This window comes from Umbelopsis ramanniana (genome assembly GCF_025399195.1).
Source record: "Umbelopsis ramanniana AG unplaced genomic scaffold K450scaffold_8, whole genome shotgun sequence".
In the NCBI taxonomy this organism is placed as follows: domain Eukaryota; kingdom Fungi; phylum Mucoromycota; class Umbelopsidomycetes; order Umbelopsidales; family Umbelopsidaceae; genus Umbelopsis; species Umbelopsis ramanniana.
The window spans coordinates 142,916-166,248 of record NW_026252094.1 but is presented as its reverse complement, the minus strand read 5'-3'; the positions used below and the strand labels follow the sequence as shown (position 1 = coordinate 166,248).

The 23,333-nt window shown below is 42.4% G+C and overlaps 6 protein-coding genes and 1 non-coding gene across 7 annotated transcripts; 1 reads left to right on the top strand and 6 right to left on the bottom strand.

The window, feature by feature from the left end:
* Positions 1-338: 338 nt before the first annotated feature.
* Positions 339-2,080, bottom strand: K450DRAFT_277961 (uncharacterized protein). The gene has a single exon (XM_051593275.1). The coding sequence runs from the start codon at positions 2,015-2,017 to the stop codon at positions 461-463; it is 1,557 nt and encodes a 518-aa protein (XP_051447656.1). The 5' UTR covers positions 2,018-2,080; the 3' UTR covers positions 339-460.
* Positions 2,081-3,246: 1,166 nt separating this feature from the next.
* K450DRAFT_226317 (uncharacterized protein) lies at positions 3,247-5,039 on the bottom strand. The gene has a single exon (XM_051586530.1). It carries the CDS (start codon positions 4,960-4,962, stop codon positions 3,409-3,411), a length of 1,554 nt encoding a protein of 517 aa, XP_051447655.1. The 5' UTR covers positions 4,963-5,039; the 3' UTR covers positions 3,247-3,408.
* Positions 5,040-6,476: 1,437 nt separating this feature from the next.
* On the bottom strand, positions 6,477-7,254 carry K450DRAFT_226314 (uncharacterized protein). Its single transcript, XM_051586529.1, has one exon. The coding sequence runs from the start codon at positions 7,065-7,067 to the stop codon at positions 6,777-6,779; it is 291 nt and encodes a 96-aa protein (XP_051447654.1). The 5' UTR covers positions 7,068-7,254; the 3' UTR covers positions 6,477-6,776.
* Positions 7,255-7,791, bottom strand: K450DRAFT_226313 (uncharacterized protein). Its single transcript, XM_051586528.1, has one exon. The coding sequence runs from the start codon at positions 7,646-7,648 to the stop codon at positions 7,442-7,444; it is 207 nt and encodes a 68-aa protein (XP_051447653.1). The 5' UTR covers positions 7,649-7,791; the 3' UTR covers positions 7,255-7,441.
* Positions 7,792-8,862: 1,071 nt separating this feature from the next.
* Positions 8,863-11,023, bottom strand: K450DRAFT_170489 (uncharacterized protein; the record flags this gene model as incomplete). The annotated part of the gene is made up of 9 exons (XM_051584112.1): positions 8,863-9,158; positions 9,226-9,587; positions 9,653-9,682; positions 9,760-9,814; positions 9,891-10,031; positions 10,102-10,290; positions 10,363-10,518; positions 10,590-10,691; positions 10,825-11,023. 9 exons carry the CDS (start codon positions 11,021-11,023, stop codon positions 8,863-8,865), a joined length of 1,530 nt encoding a protein of 509 aa, XP_051447652.1.
* Positions 11,024-14,679: 3,656 nt separating this feature from the next.
* K450DRAFT_226303 (uncharacterized protein) lies at positions 14,680-17,408 on the top strand. Its single transcript, XM_051586527.1, has 2 exons — positions 14,680-15,472; positions 15,534-17,408. Exons 1-2 carry the CDS (start codon positions 14,855-14,857, stop codon positions 17,235-17,237), a joined length of 2,322 nt encoding a protein of 773 aa, XP_051447651.1. The 5' UTR covers positions 14,680-14,854; the 3' UTR covers positions 17,238-17,408.
* A 462-nt stretch (positions 17,409-17,870) lies between these two features.
* On the bottom strand, positions 17,871-17,943 carry K450DRAFT_t20. The gene has a single exon. It is a non-coding gene; the product is annotated as a tRNA-Arg (tRNA).
* Between the last annotated feature and the right edge of the window lie 5,390 nt (positions 17,944-23,333).

The window sequence follows — 23,333 nt, the reverse complement described above, 5'->3', positions numbered from 1 at the left end:
AATAAAGCAGCGTCGATCAACACCATATCACTCAAATTGTATTCCGGGAGTAATTCGCATTCTTAGAGAACTCAATGCTGATTCCCGCGAGAAGTTATTTTTAACTTTCATACTGATATACACATGAAATTAAGCCCTCAATCAACCTCTCTAGACTATCTTAGTGTAAGCTCTGCAGTTTTACTCAGATGTCTCCATCTTAACCGAGAAGATCGAGACACGAGCAGGTTGTCATAGCACATTGTACGAGCGATATACAGCATTTCCGAGAGTGACATACGCGAAAATTATCTAGCTTGTTTGGATGAATTTCTCAGACTTGAAAATGGAGATGTGCAAGCAGTTTATGATACAATTTATTGCAATTTCTATGTTCGCTGTGTGCCGCTTCTATAGGTTTTACATCTAGCCTGCCCTGTATTCAAGACAATGAAGGAAAGTATGTTACATGATGTTGTGTTTACAGAGATATGTTATCCGCTGTGCTGGCTGAGTTGACAGATTTTTTGGTTGGCGTATTCATGGTTTCGACTTCGCCCTTCTCCAAATCTTGCAAGGTCTTGTTAGACTTATTATCACCATCGATATACTCCTCTGAGTCGTTGGCAGCATCTACATTACCCTTAATGAAGAAAATGCCAATGAGCGTTGCCATACAGAGAAATGCAATATTGGCATAGTATGCAGCATGGTATCCTGGAATGCTGTCAGCACCCGTGGCGCCACTTGGGTTTACACCATTGATAACGGCTGTTAAAATGGCCATTCCAAATGCAGCTCCAAGCTGACTAGCAGTATTGTAGACAGCTCCAAGAGTTCCAGTCTCACTGGGTGGCGCAGTCGCAACAATAGCGTTCTGACCTCCAACATAAGGCATTGGCTGTCCTAAACCCATTATAACATGCATCGGAAATATGAGCTTCCAGAATCCCAATTCAACAGAGTAGTAAAGCGATCCAATATTGCCAGCAAGTGCCAAAACAGCACCGAAGATCAAGATGCTGCGATAGCCGGTGTAAGGAGTTATGAAGCCAACCAAATTCGCACTGAAAAATGCAACAATTCCCATCGGTAGGTAGTAGAGAGCCGTTTCAAGTGCAGTATAGCCAAAAGCATCTTGAAATAGGAGTGTGGTTACATAGATATAGCCCATGAATGATGCGTAGTTAAAAAAGCCAATCCAAAATGCGCCAGCAAAGTTTGGACGGCGCCACCAGCTAGGTCGTAGAAGAGGATAGGTTGCCTTGAACTGCCACGCCATAAAGGCTGCAATGAGAAGTACACCAATCACGAGAGTTACAGGATCACGAGCAAGATGCCATTGTCCATCGGAAAGCGCATATATGATAAGAATGAATCCGCTCGTTACAAGGAAAAATCCAAGCATATCAACATTCTCGGCCGATCCTTCGTGTCGGAAGTCAGGAACATAGAGGAAGGCGAGGAAGAACATCGCGAACGAGCAGATAGCTGAAATATAGAAGATCCATCTCCATCCGATGGTGAAGGTCAGAACACCGCCAACAATAAGACCGACGACAAAGCCTATAGGTCCGGAACCACCGAATGCCGAAAGAGCAATTCGTCGTGCATTTTCATCTTCATAACTGTTTGCGATCAATGCGATGCCGTTTGGCACAGTACAAGCTGCACCGAGACCTTGTATAGCTCGGAATACGAAAAGAACATATTCATTGGGAGAAACAGCGTTCACAATGGAAGCTGCTACATAGATCAGCATACCGGCCAGGTAGACTAGGCGATAGCCATAGAGATCACCTAATTTTCCAGCGGGTAATAAAAACGCGGCGAAGGCAATAGAGTAGGAAGCAATCAACCATGGAAGTGTAGAAGTGTCAAGATCCAAGTCCACGGCAATCGCTGGTACAGCAACGTTGACAGCAGACAAACTTAAGATATCCAAGCAATTGGCGCAACATGCTGTGATTAAGGTAATGATATTTGCCACCCGTCGATTTTCTGATTTGATCAGGGGTTTTCTGATATTGAAAGTCATAGTGGTAGAGGAAATTTTGGGAAGATGATTTTTAGATTGTAAAGTGATGAGATGAAGTGAGCATAATACAGTGATAAGTTTGTGATGATGGTCAAGAAGTGATGAACCATGCGGCCCTATTTATACGGTATGTGCGGTTGTTCAAGTTGAAGCATTGGATCGGATCTAAGAACACATTTTCTGAAAAATCAAATTCGGTTTCATCTGCAGCATTCACCGCCATTCATCGGAACCAAACATTACACCGGCCTATTGATGTTGCGGCCGCAATTGTGATTGGAAAATTGCTATATATTACTTGAATTTCAATTTTATTGAACCATCTACCCTATCTTGAGTATCTTCACCTTTTTTCTATAGCTCACACTCAAAGATCATCTTTCAGAATCATTCTAGCATATTACGCTTTCAGTTAGAAGTGTGTGTCGGTGTTTAAATGAGGCTGACGTGGCCTCGGTTACGTGTAGGTATCGGCTCGCTGTACAACCTTGCGACACAAATAAGCTTTATACCCGACAACCTTCACACTTTGTCAAGCGGACCTTGATTGCTGTTCATATCTTCAGAGCTTATTTTGAACGTAGTATAAGAGAAAAATTGATTTCAGGAACTTTGAATAAAATATTATCGTCTCTTGAGAAGCGGTAAAACGTAACAGAACGGATGGTCAACGTGGACAATCCCATATTCGGGTCTCGTATGATAAATTCTTAGCGTTCGATCTTCGGCCTCGAGAAAATTTGTTCCCATTGATCTCCGCCACATCGCATGACTCGGCTTTCAACAGAGAAAGATAATACTACAAACTCTTGAACAAAGATCTGACCAAAATAGGCACCATTAGTAACCAAAAATGCGACACGCAAAGTTTTTTTTAAAATAAAACAATACAACGTTGACAATCGTCATGATACCTCAAGTAGATTCCAGAATCAAATCGGAGAAGTACAGATCTACCATTAGGAGCATGTAGCACTCCTAGCATCGAACGATGCTAACTTCTGCGAAAGCCTACTTCCTCGTGATATACCAGGAGTTGCATCCCACATCTAACGTCTATGAATAATACCAGGTTAATCGCTTCAGATTTTCCCAGATTGGGCATCTCCCACGTACGAGATCGAGGCCATACTGACTTGCCATAACATATGGCATAACGAAGTTCCGGGAATATCATTCGCGGGGAATATCTTTAAATGCTTGTTTCTCACAATTTGAGTATCGCTATCACTTTTCAAAGTTGGAGGTGCACATAATGTACTGCTATTTATATTTTATTACAATGTTCTATGTTTTTGGTACCAGGGTATTCTAATGGAGTTTACAATATTCGGGAACAAGAATGGGAAAGTAAATTTCTATTCATGATTTCAATGCTTGGATGGGGATTATTAAACCACTGTTCTAGCTGAGTCGGCGGAGTCGGCAACTTCTCTTACTGGCGTGTCAATGGCTTCGATTTTACCCTTCTCCAAATCTTGCAAAGTATCGTTAGACTTGTTGTCGCTATCGGTGCGCTCTTCAGAGACACTGGAAGGCTTTGCATTGCCCTTAATGAAAAGCACAGCTATGACTGTTTGAACAGACAGGAATGCGATATTGGCATAGTACGCAGCATGGTATCCTGGAAGACTTTCAGCACCCGTGGCGCCACTTGGGTTTACACCATTGATGACAGCTGTCAAGATGGCCAATCCGACTGCGGCTCCAAGTTGGCCAGCAGTATTGTAGACAGCTCCAAGAGTTCCAGTCTCACTGGGTGGCGCAGTTGCAATCATAGCGTTTTGTCCTCCAACGTAAGGGAGTGGCAAGCCGAAACCCAAAATGAAGTGCATTGGGAATATGAGCTTCCAGAATCCCAATTCAAGAGAGTAGTAGAGCGATCCAATATTACCACCAAGTGCCAACAAAGTACCAACGATCAAGATGCTGCGATAGCCGGTGTAAGGAGTTATGAAGCCAACCAAATTCGCACTGAAAAATGCAACAATTCCCATCGGTAGGTAGTAGAGAGCCGTTTCAAGTGCAGTATAGCCAAAAGCGTCTTGAAACAGTAGTGTGGTTACATAGATATAGCCCATGAATGATGCATAATTCAAAAATGCAATCCAGAAAGCACCGGCAAAGTTTGGACGGCGCCACCAGCTAGGTCGTAGAAGAGGATAAGTTGCCTTGAACTGCCACGCCATAAAGACTGCAATGAGAAGTACACCAATCACGAGAGTTACAGGATCACGAGCAAGATGCCATTGTCCATCGGAAAGGGCATAAATTACGAGAATAAATCCGCTCGTCACAAGGAAAAATCCAATCATATCGATACTCTCGGCTGATCCTTCGCGCGTGAAATCGGGAACATAGAGGAAGGCGAGGAAGAACATCGCGAACGAGCAGATAGCTGAAATATAGAAGATCCATCTCCATCCGATGGTGAACGATAAAGCACCTCCAAGAATGAGGCCGACAACGAAGCCTACTGGGCCGGAACCACCGAATACTGAAAGAGCAATTCGTCGTGCATTTTCATCTTCATAACTGTTTGCGATCAATGCGATGCCGTTTGGCACAGTACACGCTGCACCGAGACCTTGTATAGCTCGGAATACAAATAGAACATATTCATTAGGAGCAACAGCGTTCACAATGGAAGCGACTCCAAAGAGCAGCATACCAATAAGATAGATTAAGCGATAGCCATAGAGATCACCTAGTTTTCCAGCGGGTAATAAAAACGCGGCGAAGGCAATAGAGTAGGATGCAATCAACCATGGAAGTGTAGAAGCGTCAAGAACCAGGTCCACCGCAATAGATGGTACAGCAACGTTGACAGCAGATAAACTCAGAATATCCAAGCAAGTCGCGCAACATGCTGTGATTAAGGTAATGAGGTTTGCCACCCGTCGATTTTCTGATTTGATGAGGGGTTTTCTGATATCAAAAGTCATTGTAGAGAAAACTTTGGGAGAATATTTTTGTGAAGTGATAAGTTGAAATGATTATTATACAGTGATGATGATAGTGAAGAACTGATGAAGTTATGGTCTTATATTTATACGGCATATGCGAGTCCTGGATTTATAATTTCATTGTGGTCGGACCTTTAAAAGACTGTGTTCTAAAAAAAATTTGGCTCTGATCTTTGTGATCCGCCGCCATTGATGCATGGCGGCCGTGGAGCCGGATTACGTTGGCCCGAGGATGCTGCGGTCGCAATGTGGTCATAATATGCTATCCATTAATTCAATATGAATATGAATGAACATCCTATCTTAATAGAGTACTTCTTCTGACGTTTTCCATAGTTCACGCTTGAGGATGTTTCCGACAGGTTAATTCTATGGATTGTAAGCTTATCAGGGCAAAATTTTGCGCCGGCGTTAAGCGGCTATGACGTGGCCAATTTATCAGCTTGCTCTCGAAGTTCAAATAAACTTTTTGATTACTATTGCATTGAAAAACTGACTTTGAACTTCTCTACTGCAACCCATTCAAGCGGTCTTATCCCAAACAAAAAATTAGCATGGTAACGAGCTTACAAATATATTCGTCAATCCTCACTGCCTTTGCATCATCGACAGACTCACCTCCACTGACTCTTTAGAGGTCAGAGGTGCTTCTAGATCAATATTTTGGATATATCCTGATAAAGTAGATGTTGTGGTGTGCAGTCAAGAGTTAGAAAAAAGCTATGGAAAGTCTGGAACTCAAGGTGAGCGCATTTGCGCGCTCTGCAACCATGATCTTGCATGGTATCCGACAGCTATTGTAACCGGCCCTAAAAATAAACGTATGGTCCGTCAGGCATACTGATATCAGCTGCTTTTCTGTGGTCATACCTAAGTACCACCTGTATGTTGCCACTTTGCTGTGTGAGAGATCGTTTACTCAGAATACTAGGAAGAGAATCTCAAAGACAGCCCATAGATTTAGTTATCGGTCAATATATGCAGCAGACTTTTCGGGAACAACAATCGAGCTGCAATGGCAATAGAGGCAAGCCAACAACACAAGGGATTGTTGAAGGGATTCACCGGATACAGTAGCAGTGATCCACAACTCACTCTCTTATTTGCTTCCTACGTACACTTTGACAGGGCTTTTGGCTATCCCCAAGATTGAGCTACTCTTACGAAACATTTGCTACAACTCTGTCTTACTGATCATTTATTGTTAACGTGTCATGATGTCCTCAAATGATCTACCATACTATCGTGCGCTATTTGACAGTAAGAACTTGCAAAAGGTATGCTAAACAGAAAATTATTAAAACGAAATTCAATGTAGCTTTGGTTTTTATTTCACTCCGTGATTATGGACGTGCTGTCACAACTATGTGCTTGGTTGACGGGCGTTCCGAGTTTTTCATCAGCTCGACCTATTTCCAACGCTTGGAGTGTATCTACAGACGTATCCAAATTGTCAGTATACCTAGGAGGATTATTAATGAAGAAAGCGCTGATGATGACTCATTAATGCGACATTGACGTACAATGCAGTATGATATCTGGGTAGACCATCGATTTCCTAGTCACTTATGTTAACACCGTTGACCACGACTGTCATGATGGGTGCTCCAACACTGGCTCCAAGCTGGCAGGAAGTATTATAGACTTGCCCAAGAATTCCTGCTTTGCTAGGTGGCGCAGCTGCAATTTTCGCCTCCGACATAAAGAAGCGGAAAATTGGCTCCATACATAATATGTTTTGGAAAGACGAGTTTTTAGAAGCCAATATCTCAAGAATAAAACAAGGTGCCAACTCATGATCCCAGAAAACGAAGGAGGCGATGACCACGACAGCATGCACCAATATACGGAGTTGTGTGGCCAATCAAACTACCGAAGACCAAAGCTACGCGGCCCACAGGCAAGTAATAGAGAGCTGTTAGGAGTGCAGTGTAGCCAAAATCAAACATGAAAGTCGTCACATAAATATAACTCATGAACCGTGCATACTGCAAGTTACCAATGAAAAATGCAGCGGCAAAGTTTGGGCGACACCACCAGTTGGGAAGAGGAAGAGGACGAAAAGCTTTGAGATGCCGCAACATGAAGATAGCAATGAGAGAGCCGCACCGGATGACAAGACTGACTGGTTCGCGAGCTAGGTGCCATTTTCCATCGCAGAGAGCGTAGATCAGAAGGATAAATTCGCTTGTCGCCAAGAAAAATTCAAGCACATCCACCTTGTCAACTGATCCTTCGTGCTTGAATCAGGCACATATAGAAAGCGAACAAGAACAACAAAGGAGCAGATAGTCGATATATAAAAGGTCCAGTTCCATACAAATGGTAAAAGCCAGTGCGCCTCCAACTATGAGTCCAAGAACAGAGCTCAGAGGACCACCGCTACCGAAGATGCTAAGAACAATTCCTCTTTACTGTTCGTCAGCGTAACTGTTTGCGAACAACGCAATGGCATTGATTATCGTTTAAGCTGCGCCGAGATCTTGTATAGCTCGAAATACGAAGAGAACGTATTTACTGACAACAACAGCGTTGACAATAGAACCGACGAAAAAGAGACCGAGTCATTAAGGCAAATCACGCAATATCCAAACAGGTTACTCAATTTACCCGCAGGTAGCAAAAAGGCAGCAAATGCAATAGGATATAAGAGGCAATCATCCATGGAGTGGTTGAAGTAGTTGGATCTATATCAAAAGTGATGGATGGTAGAACGATATTGACGTCGAAAGTCACTTCTTGTTAATGACCATATGTCTACCTTCCTTTCGTATTTATTATAAGAACGTGTATGTAATCAAAGTGCTGATGAAAAGTATTGATTAGTAAAGGTTTTTCTTACATTTATGGTAATTGATGCGCCAAGGTTGGGCTTTCATTGGAACTTTTACTTGAGAATATCCATGAGACGACGGCAAGATTGACAAGCTTCTAGTAGCAACCCAGGTAATAGTCAGGTTGTGTAACGCAGAGACGCACAGTTGCTACCGCGAAATACATACTAAGTTTCAGCAAGTATCTTGGTTGCTTATCTTTTACTTCACTACAGCATAAGAAGCTGCTCTAATGAAGATTGAACCTTCATCCGGAACAGCAAAACATCTCGGAAGCATCTACCATTCCACCTTAATCCTATATCTTTATTCTAGTCGGGAATGGCGCAGTCAGAATCAGGCGCTTGAGTATACAAAAGTTTTCCCAAGCTTAATCGCCTTCTTTTGTCATCTAGAAGTATCACCGGTAAACTCCGGTGGTACACCATTCCTTCACTCACAAAAGTAAGGCGGAGAACTGCATTATGATCTTTCGACACCATAAAGGCCATCAAATCTGCTGGACCATGACTGACTCGAAAGACTAAGCATACACTGATATAAATTTGGGAAATATGACATGCCTGACAGTCAGTTATATGAAAACCTTCATAATAGATAGCACTTACTCCATCAACCCAGCCTCCCTAATGCTATACAATGGTGCAGTACACTCTAAAAAGAATATTTATTAACGATGCTAATAGATAAACTGTAGTTGGAGGATGAGGGTCAAGGCTGTGACAAATCGACAGAACAGCCGCGCATGAATTAAGTAAGATAATAAAATTATGTAATTGGGTGGTGGTTACAGCCACTTATTAAGTGCACGTTGTGAAGGTATTATGCCAAATACGACAAAGCCTTTTGCCACCATTGCTTGCCTCCTGGACCGTCCTCGTCCTCATCAATGATCACGGAGCGGCCAGTATCCAAATCGGCTTCAGATGGAATGACGAACTTGGTCTTCTTGAGTATTTTCCATCCTATAAAGAAGATGAGGAAGAACGGAAGACCAACTACAATTATTTGAGAGAGAATTAGATGGCTTGATAACACTGCACCTCTAGAAGTTTACAACGGTAAGCGAAGACTTACTGATAACACCAACAACGTTCACGGGTTCGAAAGGTGTGGTAGTAGCGGCGTAATAGATGTCTGCAACCAAGACAGCCAAACAGAGAAGGATAGCAAGATAGCAGCCATAAGGAAACAATGGTGCACGGTAGGGTAGATCCTTGATGTCACGTCCTTGTGCTTTATATGCTTGGCGGAAACGAAGATGAATGATAGAGATACACATCCAAGTCAACAAGGCTGACAATCCCGTCAAATTGATAAGCCAAGGAAACACATTGGCAGCTGTGACGAAAAACAAGAGTTCAGTGATTGTTGCGCGGTTGTCGAAACCACACACATGAATACTTACAGCCAAAAATGTCAGCTAAGAATGCTAGGCAGGCAAAGACAGTAGTAACAGCCAATGCATAAACAGGAACACCCCATCTGTTGACCCTTCCAAAAATGCGAGGGGCTCTTCCTTCCTTTCCAAGTGCCATCAAAGTTCTAGTACAAGCATAAAAGCAACTGTTTCCAGCTGATAAGACAGAGGTCAAGAGAACAGCGTTGACAGCGTGATCGGCTCCAGGCATGTTGGCCATTTGGAAAATCATAGTAAAAGGAGCAACTTTGACGGCATCGTTGAGGTCACCATAAGCAGCATCGAGCAAACTTGGGTCGTTGTACGGAATGCAAAGGCCGATAATGAAAACGGAAAGAATATAGAAGAGACTATGCGGGCAATATGATTAAAAACCACAAATCATAATTCAAACACGGCTATTATGTCCACTTACAGAATTCTCCAGAATACTTGAGACATTGCTCTATAGAATTGAGTTCAGTTAGCTCTTAATCGACAAGCATATTCACGGATGGCCATCAACAATGTGTACGTTTCTACCTTGGAACAGCTTTACGAGGATTGCTGCTTTCTCCAGCTGTGATACCGACCATTTCTAGAAAGAAGAAGGAAAAAGTGGTATTGCTTAGAAAGGTGAAATAGTACCTAATCAAAATAGCCAATATACCAACCAGTTCCTCCAAATGAGAAGAATGCCGACAAACATGTTGTGAAAACCGACAAAGCTCCGCCAACGAAGGGAGCACCATCGATCTTCCAGTTTGAAAAGCTGATCTTATTTCCGCCAGCAACACCGGCGTCCACGAAAATACCTGGATTGCAACGAGTCATAAATGTCATTGAGTTGCGCTATTGGTTCCAAGACTCCGAACGTAAACTTACCGACGAAAATGAACAAAATACAGGTGATGACTTTGATCAGAGCAAACCAGTACTCCAATTCACCATACACTCTGACACCAATTAAATTGATGGCGACCAAAACCACAATAAAAACAAGAGCAGGAATCCATGATTGCAAATTAGGTGCCCAGTACTGCAAAATGATACCAGCGGCAACTACCTCAGTTGCTAGTTTTGAAAAGATGTAAGTCAAGCAATGCACAAAAATAATGTTTTAAGCTCCGTCTCCGCGAAACTTACGAATCGAAATCGCCCATTGAAGCCAGTAATTCCAACCAAGCGTAAAGCCCAAGGCGGGATCAACAAACCGAGCACCAAAAGTAGTGAATGCACCTGGTACGGGAAGGTATGCTGACATTTCACCAAGAGAAGTAACCACGAAAAACACCATAATACCTGATACGACGGGGATTGGCCGATTAAAACGTTGCGGCAACAAATATGGTTTTTTACCATTGCGAACTTACCAACAACAATATACGCGATCAATGCGCCAGCTGGTCCAGCATCAGCAACAGCAGATCCACTGGAAAGGAAGATACCAGTACCAATTGTACCTCCAATTGCAACTGATAAGAGAAAATCGGAAAATCAAGAATGGTCAATAATCGATTGGACATTTTATATGTAATTGATCCGCTATCCAATTGCACTGCATGCGGTTTGTAGTTCATTCGAGGGATATTAAAATGATTGACTTACTCATTTGAAGATGTCGAGCCTTTAAATTTCGCTTCAAGTCGCCATTCCCGTCATTCTGTTCCTGGCTCTGCTCCTGTCTCTGTTCCTGGCTTTGGTCTTCTTCTTCTTCATACTGAACCTTCTCGTCATATCCTGGAGTATACTTTTCATTGAAATCTTGATTAGCATGGCTATGCTCTATGCTATGATTTTCTGTCATGGCGACAGATAAAGAAGAGTATAAGAAAGAGAATGGGTTCGCTTTTCGCCCATCGACGAATGCCGATAAATTGCAAAGGCTTCATATTCCGACTTTTTTTTTTTTTTTGGTGCCTTCTACACGTGAGTGCAAATGCTTTTAGGCGGTTTTTATTGGAGAAAGCTTGCGCCATTCGCCTATCGCCATTTCTACCTCACTTGATGCGAGACACTATGCTTTAATTTTTCAATTGTAAAGGAAGCAGTATTTTTGTTAGCTGCTAATACTTTCGTGAGAAGCTCAATTCCATATGATGGCTCATTATCCTCTTCCATGGGCCTAAAGCTGTGAGTTGGCCTAAAGCTGTGAAATATGATAAGGACTAGGAAATAAAATCTGAGATCGGTCATCAATGTGGGAAGCAAAACGATCATTGGCGAATCAACTTTTTCGGTGGTGCAACGGCCCAATGTACTATTTAAATGTCCGTTTATCGGCAAGCTGCCAAGTCGAACACAGGGCTTGTGTTTGCAATTCGGATTACTTTCAACCTGTAGAGCAGCTGGAGACTGTTTAATCAGTCAAGACCATGACAAATGCGATTATCTTTCATTTTGAGAGTTGAAAAGTCCAAACAGCGCACTTCAAAAAAAAAGTTGGGCTTTTGAAGTGGTCAAATTATATCAAACGCCATTTCTGTCGCTCAACTTGTATGAATATCTGACAACTTTGTTACACTGCGTAAATTAACGATCGAAGCCATGTATATGACCATGTTTTATGATCTTAATATCATCCTGGTTGTATAACAGCTCATCAAGGGGCTTGCAAGCTACAAAGCAATGACCCATTGTCTGTGCCATGATTTTGCGGAATTTCAAATCATCATAGATCATAAAGGTTGCGATCTCTTCGCATTGGCATCATTGACTCAATGCATTGAGCTAAATGTGTAGAAAATATGATGTCGCAAGTGTTAACTAAATTGTGATAGAATCGGTTGGTGAAACAAGTTTTTGTGAGCAGAGAGATGACATCTGAGTAACAATACTACACAATTGGGTTTCGAAGACGTAGAATGTTCTACGAACCAACCATCAAAGTGCAGGAGATTCAGAATTTGCTTCTGAGCTGAAAAATATCTCAGGTATGGTTCTGAGCATGAATGCTCCCTCATACAGAGCACGAATCGAAAACGCAAAGATTCAACTGCCCTGTTTTTGGCAAAATTTTGTTCAAGCCGCCAGCAATAGCCTCAACGTTGCCACATTTTCCGGACTTCTAGATTTGCTATCATCGCTTGATATCAAGAGACATAACAAGTCATAGCAATAGCCCAGTCTTCCATAAATTTACAAAAACTAGCCCAGATCTACAGAAGTAGTCGAAATATGGGACAGTTAGCTTTGGGGCTGCTTTTTCACCATATGGCCCTGAGCTTCTTTACCGATTCCTTTTCAGGCACCGCTGATGATCATGATTTCGCTTATGGGTCCTCGTGATTGAACGTGATAACAAACTCGAATATTCAAATTCATCACAGATCACGCTTATGCGTGATTGATTGTGGACTTCGTGGAAAGACCAAGGAACAACCCCTTTTCCAACCATTCAAAAACAATTCACATACTCTATCATGACATAAATTTATCTAGTGGACTGTTACATATTAATGAAAGCTACTGGTACAGTATGGGAGGAGGGTTGTCGGTATAGTAGTCTATTTAGACGGGCATCGTATTGTAAACTCATTCTTGAGGCATTTAAACCATCTCCTTGGTTTCCGAAAGTTTGCGCTCCCGTTTGGCATTCCATGGCTCGAATCCATTCTTGACTCTAGACAGATTGATGACAACGGCAATCAAGCAGATCAAGAGCTCGGGCAATGCATCGATCCCGAAATAGAAGGCTTCCTTGGTGTTTACATTGTTGGATGCTGACATATTCAGAGCAGCGATTCGGAAGCATAGTTTCATGAGAAGGAGGAGATACAGGACCAGAATAAGTAGGTAATCAGCGGTTCTTGCTCTTGAAAAATGTGTAAAATAGTAAAAGTGGAGTACGCAAAAGCCCAAAAGAGCACTTGCGAAAAATATATAGTAAGAGGCGTTCCTCAGATTCGTGCCTGTGGATACCAAATTGAGCTTTCCGCTACCAGCACCAACTAGAAGCATAATCGCACCGACAACAGTCAGAATCTGTGCAGTAACAACAAGGATGCGCAGAGCAGTGAACGCCAATTTTTCGGTTGTTGGGGGTTTTGATCCCTCACGCAAAGAAGCGTGGATCCAGTTGATTGTAAGGTTGATGACGGCGAATATTTCCAGAATAAAGCCAACGTATTGCAGGATATTAGCCACATAGACCAAGGCAGTGATGCCTTGGGCGGTTTGCTGAGACCAGGCAGCGCGGCAAGCAAATCCAACGCATCGAAATATAGAAAAGATAGTCAACATAACGTAAGGGCTGAAGCTGTGTGTGGTGTGAGCTCTCCATATCAAAATAGGCATAAGGACACCATAAATTACTGAACCAGCGATTGCTGGTCCTAGAGTAGGGAGTAGTAATGCGAATGGGAATGCCATGACTTTTGGAACAAGCATCTTGAAGACACTCCAAACCTATTTATATGGTAATTGTGGAGTGTTTCGGAGGTATGTTTAGCCTGAATTAACGATCGTCGAACGGGCCGTTGTGTGGTTTCGGTCCAACTCATGCCGCCGTTTTTTATCCGCTACCGCGTTTTGCAAAACCGCAAAAACAGCCTTTCAGTCACATAGTAGCATTGCAATTAAATGCATAGACATGATCTTGGAAACTGTGTGAGCCGTATATCCTTTGATCTTGATATGCATCAGTATCTTAACTTTATTTACTGTCAAATGCGACATGTTTACCAACAAGCAATTTATCCAGAGGGGTTTTTTTCGCCACCCGCTCACGTGGCTAAATTATGAGTTTGTTCATGTTTCAAGTACCTGGGTTCCATCAAGGATAGACTACTAATGCAGCGTAACTATAATCGGTCAAGTTCTGCCTGATATTGAAATGACTGGTGAAGATAGAACTTGTGTTGAAGTATGCCGTCAGTTATGACAGTAAGATACCCAATTCATCAACCACAGCCAAAATTGCCAGTTAGTGTCCGACTATTCAATTTTATCCTCTTCACCAACACTCAGCATTCAAAAAATATCGTCATATTGTTCACGTACAGTGCCACGAATTACTGTGCGATTCATAATGTCAAATGCAGGATCACATAAAGTCCATTGTAGATCTCACCAAAACCTATGAACTCAATTGCAGCTATACAGATGGTGCACCGGTAGAGATTCGGCTACAAAGACACCATGAACCTTGTACTCCACCACCTTCGTGTCAAGGCACGTCGTTGACATCAAAGTAACAGTGTTGCGGTATGTACATATGTCTTTGCTAATATCGCCCGCGATTTCAAAGCTGATTTAGGCTAACGATACTGACCAACTGCCGCATACACTATCCACAGTACTGGGGAGAAGGCAGTGTCGCCTTGCAGCAACATAAGTCAGGCACAGCACACCAACATACTCGCCAGTGTAGAGCCTCAGAGCCATGCATGTAGGCTAGTAGCATTTCTGATCAAACTCGTAGTGTGCTATATTCACTGCATTTTTTAGCTGCTAGACGGCCGCAACAATACAAGGATACTTTGCTATATTTTGACTGAACAATAGACTATCGCAAACATGTCATGCAAGTCAAAGCTTCCAGTGACTTCGGAACTTAAACCTTTTACAAATGACTCACTGGGCATAACAACCAAACATTCCCAGGTTTCGTCTTCTTTCGGATCATTCGACGACACAAATGGCGTCTTTTCAGTCTTCAAAACTAAGACACAACTCTTATTTCAATCCTGCAGCACGTTCAATTCTCGAAAATACTCATTTCGATTCGCGGCCATTGTCGTTTCATAAGCAGCTCCCTGGTTACAGTCCAACACCATTAGTAGAGCTAGTCTCTGTAGCAGAAAAATTGGGCGTGCGAAAAGTGCTGTTGAAAAATGAGTCCAGTCGTTTTGGTCTTCCGGCATTCAAGTTCCTCGGAGCATCATGGGGAGCCTACAGAGCTATCGCACAACTCGTCAATTACACTGATAACAACTCAGATACCTCGTATGACAGCTTGAAGCGCGCCATCAGTTCCTTTGGATCTCCCATCACCTTGTTCGCAGCTACAGAAGGAAATCACGGTAGAGCAGTAGGCCATGTAGCGACTTTGTTAGGCGTGAAATCCCATATCTTTGTACCACAAGATATGTATGAATCGACCAAGAACCTTATCATGGCCGAAGGCACCACTCTAACTAACGTTGTGGGAGACTATGATTTGGCCGTGCAAATGGCCTACGATAAAGCCAGAGTTACACCAGGTGGTCTCTATATCCAAGATACTGCATTTGACGGTTATGAAGAGATCCCTCAGGTTTGTTCCGACATGGTCCTAAAAGTCTGCATATCGTCTTTCCTAACCGACAGTCTTTAAGTGGATAGTGGATGGATACCATACCATGCTACAAGAGATTGATGAGCAAATTGACTCTGTGATAAGCAACAAATGTCCTGACGTTGTCATAACTCCAGTTGGAGTGGGGTCGCTCGCTCAAGCTGTTGTCTCTCATTACAAACGATCTAGAAATCACAATTCAACAACGATCATTACAGTTGAACCAGATACAGCTTCCTGCTTGAAGGGCAGTTTGGAAAAGAGAGCATTCACGACCATTGGTACAAGTCATACTATTATGTCTGGCTTACATTGCGCCACCTTATCTACCATTGCTTGGCCTTTACTTTCATGTGGTGTGGATATTGCGACATCTGTTTCAGACATGGAGTGTCACCAAGCCATTCAAGAGCTCGATCACTTGGGAGTAGGCGCTGGCCCTTGCGGTGCTGCTACTCTTGCCACCCTTCTATCCATTCATGCCCACCAGCCTGCAATCTTCCACCCAGATGCAGTCATCGTTTTGCTTTGCACGGAAGGAAGTAGAGCATACACACCTCCTCCCGACATATCTATCGATGACCCTGTAGCGTTAACGCAGGCTCTTGTACGCATTGATTCTTCCAACCCGGACCTGTCGTCACAGGGTGGTGGAGGCGAGACTAAGATTGCAGATTATATTTCCGCTTGGCTGGCCCATCGTCGATTCGAGATAAATGTACTTGAAAAGCACCATGGACGTCCTTCTGTGATTGGTGTTGCACGTGGCTCTGGTAAAGGAGGCAAATCGCTCATGTTCAATGGTCATATTGACACAGTCACCCTTGCTGGCTACAATGGTGATCCGCTTAGTGGTGAAATACGCAACAATTCTGTCTATGGTCGAGGTGCATTCGACATGAAGGCTGGTGTAGCTGCATCGATGATCGCAGCTGTCTCTGCGAAGGAACATGGTATTGGCGGAGACATAATAGTAGCAGCCGTAGCAGATGAAGAGAATGCAAGCATCGGCACTCAAGAGGTTCTGGAAGCTGGTTGGCGAGCTGACGCTGCTATTGTAAGTGAACCATCTTACCTACAAATCACAATGGCACACAAGGGCTTTGTTTGGTTTTATATCGATGTCATAGGTAAAGCTGCCCACGGATCAAGACCAGAATTGGGCATTGACGCTATTGCAAAGGCAGGGCACTTCTTGGTGGCTTTGGAAAAATATGGTCAGGATTTATTGCAGTCCAAAGAGCCATACATTTGTCATCCCGTTCTTGGCACAGGCACAGTGCATGCGTCGCTCATACAAGGTGGTGAGGAACCTTCTTCTTATCCTGCGAAATGTACCATTACTATTGAGCGTCGCACGGTTCCTGGTGAAACTGCATCGATTGTTGAGACCCAGCTGAGGAATATTCTTGATGCTTTGGCCAATACTGTCGCTGAGTTCCAGTATAGTCTAAGGCAAGGACTATCACGTGCTCCGTTGGAAGTCGATCCGAATGACTCCATTGCCATCTGTCTTTTGAAGCATACCCAAGACGTGCTTGGTCATAGTCCGGTCATCCGTGCAGAGCCTTTTTGGACTGACGCTGCTTTGCTTGCTGACCATGGAATTCCTTCTATCTTATTCGGCGTCGATGGCGATGGTGCTCACGCGGCAGTGGAGTGGGCCACAATATCATCTATTTACCAAGTGACTGATGTGCTGACTCGCGTTGCTTTAGAGTTTTGTGCCGAGCATCCAGTTTGACTGATATTGCTATCCTCTCACACATTTTGTTGTTCAGGCTGGACGGAGCGAATTTTGTGAAATTTATGCTTAGAGTCGGATCTGCCTATATTTACAATGATAGTATCACTCAATAAAGAAAATGTTGGTACCTTTGTTTGTGTCCTAGGACATTTCAATTCTCAAACCGCACTCAATACCGCTGTCCCATATGCCACTCAAAGGAACATAAATTTTTCCAAACTAAAAATGATGAATACGTTGTAGTAAAGCCACATTTAGTCATCCTGTTTTCATTTTGGCGCTGGTGGCAGAGTACGAACTCAAATCGTCCAAAGGACGTAGACGCCGATGACAGGGCACACAGGTGCCTCAGCTCATATCATTACACTACGGAGCAAACTGCGCGAGAAACGTTGATCGGACGACGGCAAAACTTAGGAAATGAACGGCTACGCATACCCGGTAAGAACAAGTTACACCACGGAGCAAACTGCGCGAGGAGCGTTGATTGGACCACCGCATAAAATCCTTCAATGAACAGCCAGGCTACGAATTGCCCTGCTCAATCAACGTCATCCAATAAAATCTCCGCATTTTAAAGCAAAAATTGATTGGCGGAGTTTATGATGTCCACCAATAAAAAATATCACTCGACGGTAAAGGGACTCGAACCCTCAATCTCCAGATCCGAAGTCTGGCGCCTTATCCATTAGGCCATACCGTCTTGTTGATGTCAGCGAAAATGTCATATCATATTTGGACCAAAAATATGTTATCCTAACCTTCTGTCTATACTTTGGTTGCTTATGAGAGTAATGGTCAGGCAAAGAGATGATGCATTCAGATTGAAGGGCTCCAGGAAAGCCACATAAGCTATATAATTTTTTTAAGTGTACGGTTTCACACTAGGGTTCTTATATTTACGCTAAAGTACTGTATCTTACCTGTTTCATACTGGCTTGTAGGTGCTATAGCCATTTTTATGTTATATTAGAGAGACACATTAAAATGCAGAATGTTTTGCATTTTTTTTTGGTTTACAAAATTTATTGCTTTATGTATATTAGCGTGCAGTTGAATGATGGTTATTTCTTGTGACGTATTATAATTATATTTAACTCTAACATCGTCGAAAATATGTGAACATGATGTTTCCATTTGCATGTTTTGTCCATTGAATTTTTTTTAATGGCAATCAGTCATAAGAACATTATCAAATTTTTGGTATTTTCCAATTATTAAAGCTTCGATTTAGAACCTAATGTTATTTAGTGTTTCTGAATGGTCTTTGTAGGTATGTTTTTATTTTTATTTTAAATGAGGCAATATGCATGCGATATTTTTTAAAGGAAACAAAAAATAAAATAGAAAGACATAGTGGCTATCGGAAGATTTCGGTTTATAGCCAATGTAAAGGAGTGCCAGACAAACTACTTTAAGCCCAACTGATATAGCAAAAACTTTCGAATTTCATCGATGGGCGTCGATATGCACCGGTCGTGCTACAGTTGCGGGGTATGGTGTTTTGAGTAGGATCTTGACAAGTCTCAAGCTCAACACTTCTCTCCTTGACCCCTTTAAATATTGTATTTTTTTGGAAAGTTAAGGTGTAGAGATCGCTTTGGCAAACGCGGGTTTACGATCATCATGATAGCTTTTACTTCGTTCTTTGGAAGAATTTTGAGGGACAGCCTTATGCAAAGCGGTGAATACGGTGTAGTTCGATCTTCACAACTTGATAAAATAGGATGGTGATCTGAAATCTGCGATCTATGACTAAAAGTAAGGTATAACGATAGCCAGGTCTAAGTTGTTTTATTTTCAATCGTGGGTGCATCCAATGATGTATGCTAATTTTCAAGCTATCAAATTACTTAGGCAAGGTATGCCCTCATCAGCGGTCATTGTATTTTCTTCCAGGTTGTTCTTTAGGGCTTGCATATCAATTGACATTTTGAGAAAACCGGAATCGCCATGGAGTAACAGGAGACATCCTCCCAACCAGAGAGTATCCCTAGTAGTGGCGTGTGATGCGAGCAAGATAGAAAAATAAGTTTAGAGGTAGGAAGATCAAAACTTATGCTGATAAATTTTTTAAAAAGAAATGCCAGGCATTTTTTTTCGGGACTACTATTTATTATTTGTAAACAAAACGTTTCGCTCACGACAGCTAGACATATTATACTTCGGAAACTTAGCAGTTAATAGAAGGCACAGCTCAGAGTAAGAGGCAGTATGAGTGCAGCAAACCATGTAGGAATTGAGAAGGCTCCCGTCTTCCTTACCGATAGGGGCTAGGACGCTCAGGAGAAAGCCCGATGTCTGTGGTATAAATCAGCAACAATGGAGTAGCAACTCTAATCGACATTGCTTTAATCAAGTACAATGTTTGGTAGGTATTTAGAAATGATGAGCGAAATATATACATCATATGAAACACACTGACACTGCCAAATTCATATCAAAAGCCACAATACAACAAACATACAGCATTTTGATATACATACTTTTGACACTGGTTGCGATCTGTAGCACAGGCACAGTGTGTCCCAAGGACGCTTTATTTTGCTGCCATGAGATGGCCAGTTCCTCCAGCGCCGACGTAAAGCATCTTTTCAAGAATTTAAATATAACGGATGTGCCCCCCAATAACTTAGTGGGGTTTGGATGCGCTCCGTCAGATGGACTCCAATGCGATGGGGCTCCTGCCTGCTGTAGTGGACACGAATATGCGATAGTTTTCCAAACGAGCTGTATAAAATTGACGTAATATGAGCAAAGGCTAGACTTTTGCAAGGAGTTGGGATGTAGTCAACACAACAAGAAAAAATGTTTATTCTAGTGATATCATTAACGTGATAATAAAAAAAAACGAAATTGCATCAAAAAGATTCTGTGTACTAATGGGCGAAACAATGATTTTTTACCTTAGGCTTCTCTCATTGCTTTGTTACCCATTGTCAAACTGAAAGGACAAGCATGCACATCAAAGATGTTATCATGAAAGCATTCAGTGGATGAAAATATATGTTTAGTGCTAAGCGCAATTGTTGTACCGTTACCAGAAAACAGTCTTGCAAGGAGCCATGAACATGCTATGTGCGATCAGCTGCTCCACCTCGTATATATGCATCTTAACCTACTTGTTCCAACCACCTCAAACTGGAATAGAAGCACAATGTTTACATCTCCTCAAATTGCGGATAGCTCTAACGGACGGTGGATGCGAGATATGCAGAGAAAATTTTTCTTCATACTGACCATTGTTCATTGGTGACATCGTCAATTTATCAAGAATTCAGAACGAAGTGCGTTGTTGGACCTTGGCTGGTATACCACACCAGACATGAAATCTTTGAGGGAGCTTACTGTAGGCATTCGCTCGCAGCACGGCGGAGTCAATTTTGGTTTGAAGAGACAAAAATCGACCAAAAAGTCCGTTTGGGAGAGTGTAATCATCCAGCAGTATTATCCGCGCAACTGAATCAAGCATCCGACGAAATCCTTGCTCGTTGCAATCTGTAAACAATAGCCTCCAGATCAACTCTCTTACCTCTCCAATTAAGCGTTGCTCCTTGTACCACCTGCATCGAATCCCTTTAAGTACAGTGCTTCAAACTGCGATGTCAGATCGTACTAGGACGGTACATTGTTGCGTACTTTTTTTTTTTTTGGCTTGGATTTTGAGGAAGCACATTCATTAGAGGTAGCGATAGAATTACTGGTGTCATCAGAACAAATATTACCTTGGTGATATAGAAAGCTTGTACCTAAGGCTGAGATTGTTGCTGTACGCATAGAGAACGTAATATTTGGGGGCATCGATGGACATTGTTACATCTCTGCATGCTGCATATGCTTCTGCTTTTGAAGTCGACAGCTTCGTGTCGATACACAACGGCCTTTCTCCACAACCATATGATACCTTCCATAGTCATGTGGTGTAGATGAAAAAGGGCATAAATTGAACGGTTTACTGCGAGAAACGGCACAATAGTCATTAATCCCTGATGGTAACATCAGTCAGACATAGTGTGCCTAAGTTAGCTTCTAAATTACCTGGGAAACGCCGGCCCTAAACTCAGTACGAACCTTGCTTACAATCCATATTGAAAGGGCGCGGAAAACTATGACACCACGTTATAAGCCGGTGCTACAGTTATATATCTTCCCTATCAGCTGTGGCTCTCAAGTAGCAGAACCATGAGAGCTACTTGTGGAATTCCAACTTTGACTGCGATCAATGCTAGATACAGGGCAATTAATGCGTCGATGTAAGGCTTAGAGAGTTAGCTGCGTGTGCGTAGTGTTGGACAAAACCGTATATGTCTGTGTGGATTGTACACAGTTAGCGTTCTTGGAAACTTTCAGTTCCACAAAAACGCTTTTAGTCGGGATAAATAGCGAGACGATCCAGGGTAGCTACCTCAGCTATCCTTTCCTATCAACCATGAACAATACTATGATGTGTGCAACAGCAGGTGCTAAATGCCCTACGCAATTTTGCCCTAACTACAATGCAACAATTTGTTACGAACAAGTAAATAAAACAGAACAAGAGACGATTACCAAGTTCCTTTGTCCGTCAATCAACCTGTGTATTGTATCTGACTGCAGCGATTTTCAGCACCTCTCGACGCCAAATAATTGGAATTTGACTGCTCCTAATAGATATGATATCGATTGCAAAGGGAAAGAAGAAGATACTAGTGGCATAGTACTGATATCACCAGCAAGTGGTAGAGGTTCCGTGAGAGGGGATAGTTTACTAGTTCTTATCGCCATAGGTATCAGTCTCTTTGTGTGTAGTAATGTTTCCGTTTGAGGCTTGTTAGATAGCCAGTTAACAACATCGATGACATGATGAAATAGAAGAGGGAATGTTTCGTTGCTTCAATTGGTATCTTGAATAAATTGACTTCCGTTATCCAACGCATCTGGAAAAGTGCTTTACACTGCAAAGATGGTCAATTGATGCAATTACCGGTTTATGTTCGTAAGATACAAAAAATCTTGCTTTTGCCACGATAGATATTAGCTGTGGGTACGTAGTTCCAGTATGTAAGGCTTAGAGAGTTATGCGCAGCCTTGAGTAGAACCGTACATTGTCCTTGTGAAATATACACAATCTCGTGGTCTTACGATTCTGGTTCCACAAAATCATTTTCAGCAGGAATAAATAGACAGGGAATAAAAGTGCCTACCTCCGCTATCCTTCTCCTACCAATTATGAATAGTAGTGCGAGCAATTGGGTAAATCCTGATAATTGTCCAACACAAGCTTGTGCTAACTACAGTGCCAAGATTTACTACGAAAACGTAACCGCAATAGGCGGTGGGCTAGCTCTCAACTACTCTTGTCCATCGATAAACTTGTGCATTGCAGCAAACTGCAACGATCTTCAGAACCTCCTGACACCAGAATACTTGAATTTGACTGGCTTAAATAAATACGATATCGAATGCGAGAAAGATGGTATATCTGTTCCTTTGGTGCAAATATCTCTCCCAAGTAGTGGAAGTTCTTTAAGAAGAGATACGTTGGTTGCTCTTCTCGCTATAGGTATCAGTCTCTTGGTATGTGGTAGTGCTTCCATATGAAGCTTATTGGACAATAGCCAACCATACAGATAACATGCTAAGAGAGACCATAGAAGGTTCCGATTGTGAAGATGTTCTTGTAAAATAAAGCTAGCCCGTTGTTACTCATTACAGCTATCAGAGGTGCTTCAACAATTGCAAAAGTGGTCAATGCAGGTGTATAACCATTTTTATACTTAAACAAATAAAAACATTACCCGGTTTGCGGCTCTGATGATTCCTACCAAAAGCAATTTCTTTCTTGTTGTATGAGTTTATAACATGTATGAATTCATAGTCCTTCATTATGATTTTGGGTCTTGAGGGCATCGATGTTTCTCGCTACCTCTCTGCACGCTGCATATGTACTTGCGGTTGAATTTGACAGCTTGGTGTCGATAGACGAGACTTGGTGTCGATACAGAACCGTGATAGTTTCGTCAGGCAAACGCTTTCACCTAAGTAGGTTCTGATGTGCCAAGGAAAACCCCTGCATACAACCCATTGAAAAGGTGCGGAAATTCATGATGCTGA